Source organism: Ascaphus truei, chromosome 2 (assembly GCF_040206685.1).
Source record: "Ascaphus truei isolate aAscTru1 chromosome 2, aAscTru1.hap1, whole genome shotgun sequence".
Classification (NCBI taxonomy): Eukaryota; Metazoa; Chordata; class Amphibia; order Anura; family Ascaphidae; genus Ascaphus; species Ascaphus truei.
In genome coordinates, this window is record NC_134484.1 from 132,184,062 (window position 1) to 132,202,422 (window position 18,361).

At 42.8% G+C, this 18,361-nt stretch overlaps 1 protein-coding gene across 1 annotated transcript in view; it reads right to left on the reverse strand.

The window, feature by feature from the left end:
• Positions 1 to 18,361, reverse strand: part of LAMA3 (laminin subunit alpha 3) — a 331,820-nt gene that overhangs the window by 230,531 nt on the left and 82,928 nt on the right. Inside the window, exon 5 of the mRNA XM_075584995.1 lies at positions 5,440 to 5,610. Within this exon, the coding sequence (XP_075441110.1) occupies positions 5,440 to 5,610 (171 nt within the window). The remainder of the gene's footprint in view (positions 1 to 5,439; positions 5,611 to 18,361) is intronic.

An 18,361-nucleotide genomic window follows, 5' to 3' on the forward strand; every position in this document is an offset into this window, starting at 1 on the left:
GGCTGTCCCACGCACACACTGGTCAGCCCAGACTCTCACACACACACATACACATACACACACACTGATCAGCACAGACACACACATATGACCAGCACAAACACATACTGACCAGCCCAGACTCTCCCACACACATACTGGTCAGCCCAGATTCTCTCACACACACACACACACACACACACACACACACACACACACACACACACACACACACACACACACACACACACACACACACACACCGACCAGCTCTGACTCTCTCTCACACACACACACACACACACACACACACACACATGATAATTAGCACTTATTCAGACACACACACAAAGACTAACACACAAACTGAGTTGACCAACACACATTGACTGACCTTCACACACTAGCCTGCAGGAACCAACAGGAGGGGCTGCAGGGAGGACCAGCCCTGAAGAGAAGCCAAGTGAGATCTGGCTGCTCACAGGCTCCCTCTATGGCCAGATCTTTTACTGCAGTTTCCTTTCTTCCTTAAAGCTGCTGACCATAGTCTTTCAAATCAGACTGGCCCAGGGGGGAATTGCCCTCCTGGCTCCCTGGCCAGCCCACCCCTGCTAAAGGTTCAAGTAATGCATTGATTAGCAGTGTTTTTCTAAGTTCATCAGTACAGAAAGACCATTTAGAAGAAAGTTAATTGAGGAGGAGATTCAACTACAAGTCTCCAGAAAAGGAATTCAAGCGCCAAAAAGTTATTCGTGCCAGCTATTGGCAAGAGTAATTTATTTGCATTATGGAATAAGAATGCCATTCGTTGTTCTGGTGCTGCTATTATACTCTCCACTACATACCTAATTGCAAGCTCTTCGGGTCTGGGTTTTTCATATGATTATTATTGTGTGTACAGAGGAACTACAGTAGGCATCTTTACACCCGGGGCAAGTTCCACCAACTGGACCACCTCCCCCAGTTTATAGAACTGTCTCTCTTTCTCCACTTCTTCCTCTCTTCCTCCGTTCTCTCTATCCCTCACCCTTTTTCTCTGTCCCCAACTCTCTCTCGTTCTTTCCCCTCTCTTACATCCGTTTTCTCTATTTCCCTCTCCCCCCCATTTCTCATCCTCACTCACCATCTCTCACTCCCCCCCACCCCCATCTACTTCCTCTTTCCCCCCTGGCAATATCTGTGGATTGGGGAGAGGGAGGGGGGCGTCCTGGCAATGGAAGGGAGCTCAATCAAGCGGCTGATACAGGAAGTTGGGCCCGACTTCCTGAGGGACTTAACTTCAGGGGTCAGACCACTGAGACGGGCTTGCCTCTACTGCTGGGACCGGGACAGATGCCCCTGCTCTCTCCCTTGTTGGCAGGGCCTGTCTTCGACCATTGGATCTGTGCCCTCTCTACGCCCCCTATCAGGTTGCGCCTTTGTCACTGCCCTACTCGCCCCACCCTAATTCCGCCTCTGGGTGTGTACATTACATAACAATCATAATCTCTACCGCAGTGGAATGGGGCAGATGAGAAGGTAGAGGGAACATATAATGCAGCCAGCCAATTGAAGGTAGAGTGGTCTGAAAAAGATTGCATTGCGCAGATATAAATACATATGATTAGGTAATATTCAATGGTTAACTCCTCCCTCTGTTGTAACTCACAGAATCATTCACTGAAATGATCACCTGCAAAATCAACATGTTTTACCTTTCATGAGACTGCAAATGGCAGTGTGAGACTAAGATATACCGTGACACATACAGTGTCACGGTAGCTTATGACAAGATATAATGAACACCAAATATCTGGGTTGAACTGAACGAGGCTTAGATATAATAAAATATAATGTATCCCTTAAATAAGGTGAACACAGCAATATAGTACAATTAACAGGCAAGAAGATAACACTTACTTAGGGTTGGGGGATGGAGAAGTATCCACTAGCAATTCTCCAGCAGTCCAGAGACATTCAAGATGGAATCAGAAGCATAACTCCAGCAATCCAGTGACATTCAAGATGGTATCAGAAGCACAACTCCAGCACAACTAAAAACTGTAGGGTTGACACAGTTTATATACCTGTGCAACCCTATTCTTAACACTGAACACAGCCTATTGGTGAACAATTATCTGTATCCACTCTCTAATGTGGAGACACAGACTAACAGACTAACCCATGCCCTCAGGTAACAATTAGACTGGCAGAGTTTGTTGATTGACTAATACTTAATCCCTAGACATTGGGTAACAATCAAGGCAGTTACTTTTTGATCACCGTGCTTAGGCTACTCAGCCGTCTGCCCTTCATGACTTATTAGCCTAGCAAATGGCGTCTGCATTTTCAGAACAGATCCAAAATAAAATACATATACAGTTTAATATCTACACATATTAATAAGTTCCATTCTGGTGGGCTCAGTGGGTCGACCTTTGCCAGTTTTTAATGCCTACAGTGACTCCACATATTGGCCAAATATGAACTCTCTGCGACCTCTAGAACTGGAGATACAGAAATGCACTTTAAAACATTAAAATACATGCCTATAATGAAACATGGGAACATACATTTTCAAGGTACAACAAGGTGCAAACCTCATCCCTGGACCGCAGTCCAGTTAACCCCTTGTCTCTCTGGTGAGGTCAGGGGATGGCCATATGGGGTGCAACCCCTTTAATACCGGGCCACCCCCTTTCTCCCTCTACATACAGTATTTAGTAAATGGGCCATGAGGTGTCTCACACCTGAATTGTTTTGTGGCATAGCACACTTTCATTCTTCAATTAACATTACATGCAAAGAAGTGGCATGAAGAAAATCTACCTATAGAATATCAATGACACCGGCAACTAGATGCAGCATTACCAAAATAGTTCCTCCTCCATATGCGATTGTACTCAAGTCCTTGTTCTACAATTCTTCATTTCCACAGAAGTGCAACCCTAACGAGAACTAGAATAAACTTTGTTAGATCTTTTGATGACATGGAGTCCCGTTGACAATACTGTGAATACCCCATATGCCTTAAAGGTGTGTTTCTGCCAACTAGGATTTTATGGAAGTGGGAAGCAGGGAATCTTCAGGGCTGAACCGCATTAATTTCAGCTCTGGGGGCCTCCTAATTCTCAAGAAGGTGCCCCGTTATCATCCCTGGCTGGGGAAACAAATTGGAGTTTTAAGTCTCCAGCAGAACATAGGCCAATAGCAAGATGCAACGTCATCCACCGTGGCTTCCTATTGGCCACGTAATGCAGGCGATTTAAGAATTATTATTATCATATGCAAATGTGCTGTTTGTCACAAAACACAATGATTGTAGCCTGTGTTTTGAAGGCATTGTTAAAAGCCCCAGTGCTGCGACTTGTAAAATCGAATGTTATGGTCTATCTATTTGGAAGTGCTAATCTATCAGACACATTTCATGCAGAAAGACACCTTATACCTCCATTTGCTTGAATAGGTCATGGAGTGCCATTATTTACTACACCTGTAGCTCTGCTTAGACCCTCTATCTGAGCTCTTGTTTAGACATAGTTATGGGTTGATTGGCACCTTTCAAACATTCTGAAAAGATATCACCAAAAAATGGCAGAATTTTATACTGTTGTACTTTACAAAAAAAAACATATTTCTAGCTTTTCCCATTTTTAAATAAATGGCCTTATAAGTAGGATTTTATGAATCACTACAAGAGTAGTTCATCTCTACTCGTCAATCTTTTTAATGCTTAGGAGAGACAAAATAGTCAAATACAAGTATGCACTGATTATTAACCGACACGTACACAGAAACCTACTCGGATAAAAGCTATCACATATCTACTTATCTGTGCAAACTTACATATCTTATCATAATCACCAAACCTATTGAAATATGCACCTACATACACAGTCAAATACAGAACTACTTACTCACACAGTCAAAAGAGATGTAATCACACGCACACTGACGCTACTTGTCTATACACACTTACATGCATATCTATTATCTACTCAATCACACAGAGATATCCACTTGCTTACTAACATACACTGCACACACTCTGCTTAAGCTAACATTTCTTCAGCTGAATAAACACAATCGGAAAATCATTCTAAAAAAACCTACAACAAGGGAACATTATGGGTGGACCTTAAACATGAGTAATTTAGAAATCACAATATAAAATCATAAGCTTGCAGTCTCAAATGAACAGATATCCTTCTTCAGAGGTATCTACTGTAGAACAGTATTTAATATAATTAATTGAATCTTGTACAAGGTTGAGGAAGGTAGAGTGATGATTGTAGAGGGAGAGGGGGTTGGCCCGGTATTAAAGGGGTTGCACCTCATATGGCCACCCCCTGACCTTACAGGGAGGCAAGGGGTTAACTGGACTGCGGTCCAGGAATGTGGCTTATACCTTGTCATGTCAGGAAAATGTATGTTCCCCTATTCCCATGTTTCATTATAAGCCTGTATTTTAATGTTTTAAAGTGCATTTCTGTATCTCCAGTTCTGGAGGTCGCAGAGAGTTGATATTTGGCCAATGTGTGGAGTCACTGTAGGCATTAAGAACTGGTAAATTTCGACCCACTGAGCCCACCAGAATGGAACTTATTAATATGTGTAGATATTAAAGTGTATATGTATGGTATTTTGGATCTGCTCTGAAAATGCAGACTCCATCTGCTATGCTAATAGGTCATGAAGGGCAGCCGGCTGATTGAGCCTAAGCACTGTGATCAAAAGTTAACTGCACTTACACTAGGAACCAAGTACTAATCAACAGACTCTGCCACTCTAATTGTTACCTGAGGGCGGAGAATCATCAAACTGGAGTGGTTCGTAAGTGTTATGTCTACACCTACAAACAATGCAGATCCTACCACATACTTCATTTGGTAGACTGATCGTCACCCCCTGATTTAATTATGGGGCTACAGAAATAAGACCCTCAGAGTCCCAGTACACATGGGCTAACTAGCTGGAGGGCATGGGTTAATCTGTGTCTCCACGTTAGGGATTGGATACAGATAATTGTTCACCAATAGTCTGTATTCAATGTTAAGAATAGGGTTACACAGGTATATAAACTGTGTCAACCCTACAGTTTTTAGTTGTTCTTCTGATTCCACCTGGAATGTCACTGGATGCTGGAGAATTGCTAGCTGATACTTCTCCATCCCCCAACCCTAAGTAAGTGTTACCTTCTTGCCTGTTAATTGTACTATATTGCTGTGTTCACCTTTTTTAAGGATTAAATTATATTTTATTATATCTAAGCCTCGTTCAGTTCAACCCAGATATTTGGTGTTCATTATATCTTGTCATAAGCTACCGTGACAATGATACACATGCCTATCAAAATGTTCCTTAGATGCAATCTCCATGAATCTACTGTATTCAATATGCTGTGAAGCCATCGTCATCTTCCCGTTATTGAAGATGGACATAAAAGAGCGAGAGATTCTGTATGTTTGGAATGATACCTACTCTGCGTGTTACAGTTGGATCCCTTTGAGCTTTGGATATCAGATGTCCGAGAAGCGTGTTTGTCCTGAGGAATTGCAGCCGTATGTTAGTTGCCTTGGTGAAGTCTCTCAGGACAGGAGAATCGACAAAATTTTTGGCTCCTGGTCGTCCATTCACTAATGATACTACAACCTAGTAAAAACATGCAAAGGATAAATAATATTAGTCTCCATTATATCTATATATCATATATTAACAATTATATTATTATTATTAATAATAGTCTCAATTCTATCTATCTATTTATCTATCTATGTAACCCATTTTCCCCCATCCAACCTCAGATAGGGTCCTCTAGGGGATCTAACGCTCAGGCTACATGTCTGTGTGTGGTGCGTACCTGCTGGCAGTAGTGGAAGGAACACAGGGCACAACGGATTTGGAAATCTAAACTCATTTATTGAGCCAACACAGCACAGATGCCATTGAGGAATACAACGCATGCGCAGTGACTGAAACGCAGTCCGCGTCATCATGCGCTCCATGGAGAAGTGTAAAGCAGGAAACCGGCATTAGGATGGACTGCGCACGCGCAGAGACTGAAACGCACCATGCTATGTGTGCGTTCCACTGCATAGGACACAGGCGGATGATGTCATCACATATGGACGCAACAGGATGGACCGCGCATGCGCAGAGATTGAAACGCACCATACTATGATTGCGTTCCACCACACAGGACACAGGCGGATGATGTCATCGAACATGGACGCAGCCTAAAGGACACAGATGTTGAAGATCTGCGGAGGCAGCCACGAGACAACTGAAAGAGGTTGATATAACTATACTAGCAGAATGGACATTGGAGGAAGGGATATATTATGCACATGTTTACAATCAGTGCTAATTGGACAATTGCATGATGGGGATTGGGGTGCTATTTAAAGGTTGTTATGGGGTTGTGTTTTATGCCACTATGTCACTTGATAAAGACCTCTGAGGTCGAAATGTTGTGTTGGCTCAATAAATGAGTTTAAATTTCAAAATCCGTTGTGCCCTGTGTTCCTTCCACTACTGATCTAGGACTGAAAACAGGCTTTCGTTCAAGCACGGGAGACCCGGTAATTGTATCATTGATATACTTTTCTAGGTGTGCAGCATTCACTTCATATGTCTGGTGTATCTGCTGGCAACAGGGGGCCCTGAGTCTCCCACAATGACATGGGGGAGAACAAGACAGGTTTCTGGGGTTATGCCTCCGTTTTCTTCACTGATGCAGTGCCTCCATCTCCTGCAGCCCCCAGCAATATGGGATGGAGTACCTACAGAAGAATTGTCTCCCCCTCCTCTTGATACACTCCACTCTCAGGCATTAGATTGTATAAAAGTGCAATCTCTTTATTCCTCTCTTCTCAATCAGTTACAGCATACAGCTGTCTCCCAGCAGGATGTCCCTGACTCCACTCCGGGCCTAGGGCCAGCCAGAGTGGGTCTAGCTCTTCCCCTACCACCTAGGCAGGGTAGGAGGTATATGGTCCACATTCTTGAACTCTGACTCTAACTCACTCGCTCTCACTTCTAACTTAATAAATAGGAAGTGCAATGCCCTAAGTAGTTTCAACAGGAACCTCCCCTCTGTCTCTTGATTGGACACAGAGTCAGGTGACCTGCCTTCACTGCCTCCACTGCCTCAGTGCACTGCTTGAGGTGGGGAAAACCCATGATAACTCCTGACAAACCTGCCCTTATGCAGGGATTACTGGCAGGAGGAGGGCATAACTATAGCCCAAACCACACAGGGCTACATATATTCTAGCTGATATACCCGGCGTTGCCCGGGATGTAAATCTGTAATATGTACTATTAGTGTTGGTGTGAGCGGGTGTGAGGCGGCGGGTGGGTGTTGAGGTCAGAGGCGGCTGGGTGGTGAGTGTGGGCAGCGGGTGGAGAGTGAGCTCAGTGTGCAGGCGGTGCACGGTGTGTGGGTAGCCAGTCGGTCAGAGTCGCACGCGGTCTGAGGGTGTTGTGAGTCTCACGGGCTGCGTAGCCCTGGCTGTGACGTAACCCCACCCCGCAGTCCAATAAGCTCGAGAGCCGTGGGTGGGCGCCAACCAATCAGAAAATGCACAAACCCATAGACAAACATCCTTACAGACAAACATTGTTTGAGTTATATATATATATATATTACACCCAAAGAGGGCCAATACATCTTTGCAATAAAAATCCACCTTCATCATTAAGTTGTGTGCCTGTACAATATGCAAATCTTTTCATGGCAAATCTAGAATAAAGATTCCTAACTACATGCCCCCACAAACCCTACAAATATTACAGATACACTGATGACCTGTTTATAATACGGACAGAGGGTGAAAGAAACCTAAAACAATTCCACGAGTCCCTAAACTCATTCCATCCATCAATTAAACTCAAAATGGATTATTCAGCAAACCTAGTAAACTTTCAAGATACAACAGTAACACTGAAAGATGGCAAACTACACACATCTGTATACAAGAAACCTACATACAGATTCAGTTACCTCCACAACTCCAGCCTCCACCCACTCATACAAAACAAGGTATCATCCACAGCCAGGCTATAAGATACCCCCGCATATGCTCTGGCACTGAAGACAGAAACAGACATCTCACAACCCTGACCAAATCATTCATACAGAAGGGATACAAGCCAAAGACTATTGCCAGAACTATTACATCTACACTAAAAGCCCCACGAGAACACCTGCTACAATACAGACAAAAAGAACCACACGCATACCACTAGTGATCACATACAACCCTACCCTAGAGGGAAAACGAAAAATAATCAAAGATCTGCAACCCATGCTGGCAGAGGATGTAACATTAAAAGAAATCTTCCCCAAACCTCCCATTCTTGCATTACGGCAACCACCAAACCTCAAACAGAAATGAGTCAATAGAAAACTTCATAACGAACTTAAAGACACTAATAATGGCACAAAACCGTGCAACAACACACGTTACAAACACTGCAAACATATATGCCAAGATCCCACAGCCAGTCACAACCATGGAACATTCAATGTTAAAGGATCACACGGCTGCACATCCAGGAACGTGGTTTAGATGATTCAATGCCTCCGGATTGATGCCAATGATTCCTCTGGATCAATAAGTATAGATATAGGATAAAGTATCTGTTGTCTAAATTTAGCATAGGTTGAACTTGATGGACCTACGTCTTTTTTCAACTTCATCTACTATGTAACTATGTAATGCAACAAATGTGACCAAGGATGCTACATTGGTGAAACCAGCCAAAAACATCATGGCAGAATGAATATGCACAGACACTCTATACAACACCATGAAGAAGGAAGATACTGCTCACCTGTGGGACATAATTTCTCACTACAAGATCATTCCATAAATGATTTAAAAATCTAAATTCTCAATTGAATGTTTAAATGCACCCAAGAACGGAAAATATTTGAACTCAGCATGATAAGACTCTTTTACACCAAAACAAGAGGACTTAATGTGGATATGGGGTTTCTCACACACTATCACAATTGTTTGTAATTATCCTGCCTGCCTCTCCGCCAATGTTCTTATCCACACCTTTCACCCCCCGCCCACAACATCCCCTTCCCCCTCCATGCTGTTCCTTGCCACCTCCTAACCTCTGTTTTAGCTATAGATTACTTTGTAAACCAGTATTGCCGACCTGAGGAAGAAAGAACTCTCAAAAGCTTGTCCTATGACAAAAATTGTTAGTCCAAAAAAGGTAATAATAATAATAATAGCATGTTCTTGTATAGCGCTGCTAGTTGTACGCAGCACTTTACAGAGACATTTTGCAGGCACAGGTCCCTGCCCCATGGAGCTTACAATCTATTTTTTGGCACCTGAGGCACAGGGAGGTAAAGTGACTTGCCCAAGGTCACAAGGAGCCGACACCAGGAATTGAACCAGGCTCCAACCAGGCTCCTGCTTCAAACTCTCAGTGCCAGTCAGTGTCTTTACTCACTGAGCCACTCCTTCTCACCTAATACTGAAGTACTCATTTATTCTGCACTATATATATGTATTTATATATATATAATACACCTCTTTATGTCCCATTTAGTGTATACATATACTGGGCCTGAGTTCACGTCCCTATTATGGATGAATGATGACCTGTATTATCTACAAAACACATATATGTCTAGGAAGAAAGAGTGCGATGGCATCCAATCAACTACGGAACAGGGCTTGGAGAAAACAACACAGCAAATCTTATCAATAACAGTGTTTAATATATGTAGAGTATCCAGTGCCGTGGTCCCCACTTTCAGGTGGCCACACATATGGAGAGAATGTTTCAAAAACAGTACATCAGCAATGTCGCAGCACAAATGTCACAGAGAGTCACTTCGTCTGTCCCTGTGGCCCATGTACTAACTAATAGGCCACTATTTGTGTTACATGAGCTCCAATGCTATGGCCGCACCAAGTCCTAGTGAGAGTTGCAGGCCTCACATCTCTTGAAAGACAGCAGTCACTTATTCTTTAGTCAGACGCCCTTGGAGTGCTGAAGTTGGTGTGTAGGGGGTGTCTTTAGATGAATACGATAAAGGATACCGGTGAATTGTGGGAGCGTTCTCTTTAATGCTCTCTTGTCTTGCAACTCATTACCCAGAACTCTTACTGGCATGGATCCTCTCTCCCAGCTATAACGCTACTTCCAGCTCTTGTCCACCGTTTCCTTTAAATGTCGTCATGATGGGCCTTGAAACTCTGCAAACACTGCCTTGCTTCACCAGTCTATTTTTTCTCATTTATCTTTACATTACATTTTTTTTCAAACATTTTATTGCTGACATACAATATCCAGATGAAGGGAAAGGTAAAAATAACAGTAACAATAAAATACATGACCAAAATATATTACAAACAAAATATATATAAATGATGGCATCATACATTGGTACATTTCAACACATAGTACATTACTTCAATTAACCAGTTTTCAGCCCGAGATTCTTTGGGGCCTATGCTAACAGCCTTTGCGATAGCAAAATGCCCAAAACTGGCGAGGAGGCAACGATGTGATGATCGCCTCTCTCGAAAGGGCTCACCCGGCGATCTGCAGCGATCTGGCCCAGCTGCATAGAGAGCTGCACAGAGAGAGCCGCCTCCCCCTGCGCATATCTCACCAGCGATCGCAGGCTGTTAATAAAAATGGTAATACTCGTGTACGTGAGCAGGGGGTCTCCAGAGAAGAACCGAGTTGTTTTCAGGTCCGTGGACCCCCTGCTTCCCGAGATACAGGCCCCGTTATGGGGTGCCGGTATCTCCTATTTAAATGGTTCGCGTCACGTGAACGTGGGATTTAAATGTATAGGAGATACTGGCACCCCATAACTGGGCCGCTTTTAATACACAAGTATTAAAAAATGTATTAGAACAGCTTCACTACCTTAGCGGCAATGAAGGAGTTAATTCCCCCCCACCCCCCCCGCAAGGCCTAAACATCCACCAAGGGCCAAATACCACCTTCACCCACCCCACCACCCACAATAAACCAGGCACTGGTAGTTAACCCCTCTTCATTGCCCTAGCGGTTTGCCGCTAAAGTAATGAAGTTGCCTGTAAATGCATTTTTCATGCATTTGATTCATGTCAGGGGTCTCTGGTGCTGCAATTAATGTGTATCAGCTCCGGCGATCCCCGGCATCAATCTGATGCAGGAAAAATGCATTTTTTTTCTAAGTCCCTCTCTCGCCACTCTGCCTCAGAAGCTTCCTGGCAGCTTCACTCCAACTTATTTTGGCGAGAGGATTTTTGGAGGAAATTGCCATTCTAGAGCCTTATCGAGGCTACTAGAATTGCACGAGTTTCAAAACTGGCGATAAGTGGCTGCCGCTCACTTGGCGATTTTGTTTTTGACGGCAAAAAAAATTGGCGATTCAACATACCAATCGTGGCTTTTTGAATCGCTTTGTCTCCCAGACACTTGGAACGATCCCTCCCCCAAATCCTTATGATCTAGTTTAGCATTAAGAATTTCTCATTCACCAGGTCTCTTCCTGTGCATCTCACCAAACTCGATAAGCTTTCTTTTATCTGTGTCCATCTGAGATTTGTCTCAAGTCATGTGCTTGTTCATCAAATCTAGATCATGATGTGGCAATATATTAATAAACTGTTCCCATTTTTTTTCTTAAATTTTCAGTTTTAAGCTCTTTTTATGTTTCAGCCTCCAATTTTTCTAACATCATTAGTTTTGTCATACAATCCTTAACATTATCTAAAGTGGGGGTTCAGGTTCAGGTTTAATCCACTTCAGCATTACAGATTTTTTTCCGCTGTCAGCACAATTATTTCCGCTACCCTTGGAATGCTTTTCCCCTCATTAACTTCTTTCCATGCTGCCATATTCCCAAAAAATCAAGACACGGGTTATTTTACTGTATTTACCCCAGTTATATCTCGTGTGTATTGCAGAACCTGGTCCCAGAAATCTTTCTGCTCCAGTTCATACCTACCAGTATCCGTATTGGGTCAATTCCCTCTATTTCCAGAAAGTCCTTTATCCATCTAGATAATATTGTTTGTAATTCCCCATCATAGTTTTTATCCCTGATCCAGTCAAAAAGCTCTGATATAGAATAATTAGGACTGTTGGACCTTTCAAAGAAATAGTCAAATTCGTTCTTCCCCAATACAGTATGTCCGTCTTAGGCTGAGCTCATGGTGGTGGCGCACGCGCGCACTCCTGCAGCCCCAGCGATATGTGCACTAGGCTGTAGGGAATTGGGGTGGCGTGGCGAACGTGTCCCGGACGCGCCACATAGCTGGTTTGCCCTCATTGGCTGAACCAGCTCGCGTGACGTCACCATCACGCGACTGCAGCCCAAAATCTCAAATTGACTTGTCTCTGCAAAATGTAGCAGGCTTGACGCTTAGATCGATTAAAAAAAGCAGATGATAAATACTCTGTATCCCGACATTTCTACGCACGCCCACAGAGGGGTATTCACAATTTCACTTGTTGTGGCTTTGAATATATCCCCAAATCAAGTAGAGTGGGCCATCGAGAAACCACATTGAATCTCAAAGAAATGTACTGGATCCTCACTCTGGGGACTCTTCACCCCAGAAGTATGAATATGGACTGGGAGCATAAGCATTTTCTTGCATAACTCCAGACACATTTTTTAACCCATGAGCTTATGGTATCTTATAAAACATTGAGAAGGTATACTCATTCTGCACTCATTATTGTATTCTACCTTTAACAGTTGCTAAATGTTTCTCTCCAAGGTAGATCGATATCCATGCTTTGAATGATCCCTACAGAGCAGATTTAGCCCATGTTAGTTGTATGCTATATAAGTTGTTAATTTGCTTTTGTCATGAATGGTCACGATGTATCCATCTTATTCATATGTTCATTTTCAGTATTACATTCTTGGTACCAAATTTGGCAGATACATGCTTAGGTTTGATGACATATACATGTACATCTTCAGTATTGTAGTCTTTCATTCAATTCGGCAGACATATTGGTAACTCCTTGTGGGTTTCCTAACACCTTAGGACTCACATACAAACATTATTTACATATATGTGTATGTATAGATACATTCCAAGTACATAATAATGTCAATTCATGTAGTTTGTCTGTAACGTGCGTGCTCACCACAAACCTGGACCGGACCGCGGGGCTGAGGTGGGGATGTGGAAACACCGACCTTAGACCATGAAGCCGGATCCGGGTTGCGAAATCCGTAGTCGTGCATAGCTGGGTTAGGATTTGAGAAAGCTGGGTTAACATTATCCAGGCAGGGGTCAAGGCAGGCGGCACAGGAGCGGTGGCCGAGGATACGAGCACAGGGAGTACAACGAAGCTGCCACAGCGAAGACAGTAGGACTCAGGGATGAGGGAACAGGAACTGGGAATCCAGTGCTTCAGCACAGAACAGCACCCCATAGCCGGGTACAGCCGAGAGTGGTGGAGACCACTGAAAGGTCACTGGGAACAGGAACTGCAAACAAGAAGGTCACAGGAACCAGGGGTGCAGACAGTAGGAACTGGGAATCCAGTGCTTCAGCATAGAACAGCACCCCCTAGCTGGGTACAGCCGAGAGTGGTGGAGACCACTGGAAGGTCACTGGGAACAGGAACTGCAGACAGGAAGGTCACAGGAACCAGGGGTGCAGACAACAGGAACTGGGAATCCAGTGCTTCAGCACAGAACAGCACCCCCTAGCCGGGTACAGCCGAGAGTGGTGGAGACCACTGGAAGGTCACTGAGAACAGGAACTGCAGACAGGAAGGCCACAGGAACCAGGGGTGAAGACATGCCACAGGATACACTGGAGAAGCAGCGCTGAGGCTACTATGCAAGGAGGCCTTGAGAAGCAGGGGACTAGGAGAAGGAGACAAGGCAAGCACAGTTACTTGCAACTGGGTATGCAAAGTCTATGTCCAGCAACTTCCTGAGGGCGGGGCAATATCTAAATAGCACAGGAGGCTAATCATGCCAGAGCTGCACAGGAGGCAGCAAGGCTGCAATGATTGCAGGAGCAGGGGATGCTGATTGCAAAAACAAGGGGGAGTAGTCTAGAAGCTGCATAATTCTGTAAGGAAAAGGTTTCAGCCAAACCCAGGAGTGGATTCCTTACAATGTCGTACATATTTAAAATTCCTATATGTCCAACTGAGGGGGACACTGTGCGCTGAACATGATATGGTTGTTAGTCAGACTGTCGTATACCGTTCTGGCTGACACCAAATCTGGTTGCACATGGCGTAGCCTTTGGTGTAGGTCTGTACATAATGAGGCAATACGTCAGCGGAATACTCACTCTTTGATAAATCACCCGCAGACGCAAAACGCGTAAGATGTACAGTATCTTTGCCTATTTTTCATCCATCTATGTGGCCACGAGCCTAATAAAACGTATTATTTTTATACCTTTTTGTGCTCAGCCCTACTCTATTTGCAGTGCACCAACTTGTACCGCAATTTGCAGCAAGTTTCTTGTTGTCTCCATCGGCAGGAAGCACACATCCGGAGCGGCAGAATCAACTAAACAGTGAGTACAATCAAAGCTCTATATACTGCACAACATTGGGGCTGTTTGGACCAGTGATTCAATTTTCAGTTTACACCCATACTCCAGGGCACACTCTCCAGGGACGTGGGGATCCACTGAACTCGACACATCTGCTGGGCAAGGTAGTCTCCCCTCTGTCATCCAATAAGTGTACAATCAATACCCAAAAGCGGAGTTTATATATAAAAAAGAAAAGAGGGACAGACACTCCTATATGCAAAAAAAGTGAAATGTATTGACTCAACGTTTCGGTCCCCACTGGGACTATTCCATACATGGATTAAACAAGAAGTCCACAGCCCCACGTGGATTTACACAGAGCTATCAAACTATGGACTCCATCCTTATTATTCTACTATGGATTAAGACCCACCTTATTACTCTGTAGTACCGACAATGGACTTTGTTCCACTTTTTTCTAGCTCCTATTTTCCATGAATAATTTAGAGACCAAATTCTAGTACACATTTTTTTTTTTCTTTCAATCTTTTTATTAAAGACTCAGAGACATACAAATTATTACATAAGTATAAAACTGTCATAATCAATGTAGGGATTACATTGCTTGAGTCTTGTAGGTCTAAGCATCCCCTCAGTAGGGTTTTTCATTTATCAATTCGATTTCGGCAAATAGAAGTCTCTGAGGTGGTTTTAAGAGAGGAAAGAAGGAGAGAAAGTGACACACACATAGGGGAGTGGGAAAAGTGGGGGGAGGAGGTGGTTAGAAGGAAACCGCAAACCGGGAGAGAGACCTGCGTGGGTAGGAAGAGAGAGAGAGAGAGACAGGGGATCTTGATGATTCCCAACTCCCATGGTCCCCTCAATGCCCCGTTTGTCGAGCCTAACCAAATCATCCTGAACCCTCAGCTCTGAAGCCACGGCTCCCATATCTTATAAAACTGATCTGTAGTTTGCTTTAAAAGAGCTGTCAACTTTTCCCTAGTCATTACTGCATTTATTCTTCTAATGACAGTTCTTCTAGAGGGGGTATCAATTTTTTTTCCAAGCCGCTGCTATCGAGCATCTTGCGGCAGTAAGTATAGAAGAGACCAGTTTTCCCAACGGTGGAGGTATGTCATCTGCTGGCTTTGCTAGCACAAAGATCAAAGGATCCACAGGAACCCTCAGCCCCATGACATCAAATATTAATTTCTGAACCATAGACCAGAACCTCTTAACTCTTGGGCATGTCCACCATATGTGGACCATGTCGCTTTTCTAGTACACATTTTTAAGCTGAAGAAATCTATATTTTGAAGGCTATCAGACTGTTTATTGGAAGAAAATGTGCATCATTTTCAGCAATATATAAGAAGAAAGAAAACTCCAAGTAATAAAGAAGGCTGAATGAATCCAGGACATGGCCATACTAATATACTGCAAAATAAAAAAATCATCTAATTAATTATTAAACAAGACTGACCAATGTTTTGAGGATTACTTAAGAGTGTACTAAGTGCAGCCTCTACTAAAAACACACACATACAAACACAAATGTATGCTTTGATCTACTACATTAGTTGTATTTTGTAATACTTTAATGCTTCTGGTAAACCTGGGGAGCTCATTAATCCTCCAGGGTGTGGATGTCTCAAATGGTATTAATTGCTTGAAACATTAAATGACTGCATGATATCTACACGTGCGGTTCATATTCAATTTCCTGTCATCTAAAATCAATCCTGTACCGCGATTTTATGTGCTGGGAAAGAAAACATACTCAGTGGGAATAAAACCTTAAAGCTGAAACAAATTCATATTGGTTTTTACATTTCCCAACATCAATGGAGTATATTTACAAAGTGTAATTAACACTCATTAATGGCAATTCAAGTGACTATCTCTATAGTCCCCAAGAGTGCCATCTATGTTGGATCAAATATCTATTCTTCGACTTTGCAATGAAATAAGCACTGTTTTAAGCAACTTAAAGAACATATGTGGGTCATAGGCCAACTCATTAGGTAAGAAAGTATAGTGATAATGCTTTTACTGTCATAGAAACGAAGTAGGCAAATGCTCAGTGCAATCTCATGAGATCCTTAAGTGGGTGACATGAAATATCAAATCCAACAGTTTTGATTCTCAATGCAATGTTATTCAAGGTAAACGCTTAGTGAAAATACGATAAAATAATACAGATGTAATAGATAATACAACCCTGTGAACGTGAAATAATGCTCAAAATAACTTGTTGCGTTATTATGCATTATGTTCTTAATCATTGTTTTTAAGAGCGCCACTGTGAAATAACTCGCCAGCATTAATGCAACACATCGCGTTAACGGGAGCAGTTACAGTATGTCTGCTTTGTCTGTACCTAAAGTGAAAAGATGTTACTTCCCATAAGTTACTATATTGCACTATACTGAATTAGTCTGCCTTTGTTTTTTGCTTTATTGATATATTTTATTGAGCCAGCATAAAAGTTGAACATGCTGCTGTCACATCCATTTCATAGATATAAAGAGAAATTACAAACCCTATTTTCTATAGCCAATGAAGAGCATGAATCAGCAGGGTGCAATCCATTCCATGAATAGTTCTTGTTAAATGTAATAGATTATGTAGCCATGGCTGGATGAGGCTACTATTCTGCCTTGTTACTGACGTATCAGTCCTGGTAACAGCAGGCACTGTTGGGACCAATATATATATATTATATATATAACTTGTGGTTAACCACTCACCAATATATATAGATAAATAGGGTAAGTGATCAAAACACAGCCGGTGCAAAGGAATGGTGATAACACACAAAAGCAAACAAGGAGATCACGATGTCTCCCAAAGATCCCTATTAATTGCACAACAAGACTGCTGTAATGTAAAGGGGTATAATACTCCCTGACAAATTGTTTAATGAGCTGTATGGGGTACACGAAGTAACCGCTCCCAACACTGTGGGAGGACAGTTGCCACTAAAAGCCTATTGCAGGCCAAAATAATACAGTTTTATTGGTTCAAAAACAATGACGCATACGTTAATTATCATAAAAACAATTAAAACAGAAGGGTGATAGGTAACACCAAAGGGAATATAGTGGACAATCCAAATACAAGTAATCAAATACCCACTGTTGGGACCAATCATGGGTTTTCCCTCTCAAGGCAGTACCCAAACACTCCACCGTAACTACACCGTAGTTTGCAATGAAATCCAGTGTGGAATGGAACGGGGACAACTCACTGGTGCAATATTCCTAGATTTTGCTAAGGCTTTTGATACTGTTGATCATGTTATCCTGCTTAACAAACTCCAGAGCTTTGGAATAGGGAAGCATGCTTTAAACTGGTTTCATTCCTACCTAACAGGTAGATCCCAACATGTGTTTATCTCAGGCTCTAACTCCAACCCCTTGGATATCACCTGTGGTGTCCCGCAAGGCTCTGTTCTGGGGCCCCTACTCTTCTCAGTGTTCATCAATGATCTTCCTACAGCTTGTAAGGAAGCTTCAATACACATATATGCAGATGACACAATCTTATATGTACACAGCCATAGCCTATCTGACCTTGAACACAGACTTCAGTCTGACTTTTGACTTCAAATTTGGATTTCCCTAAACAAACTGTTTTAAAACACTGACAAGACTGTAACAATAGTATTTGGGACCAGGGCTAAATTTTTAAAGCTTCCAATCCAATAACTGAGCTTCAATGCTAACACCACCCTAACTCCCGTTACTAGTTTTAAATACTTGGGCATATGGTTTGACTCCCATTTAACATTTGGGATGCACATTGATACCCTGACATCAAAAACCTATGCCAAACTAGGTGTACTTTACAGGAACAAATCCTCCCTAAGTCTGCTGGTCAGAAAGCGTATCGCACAGCAGATG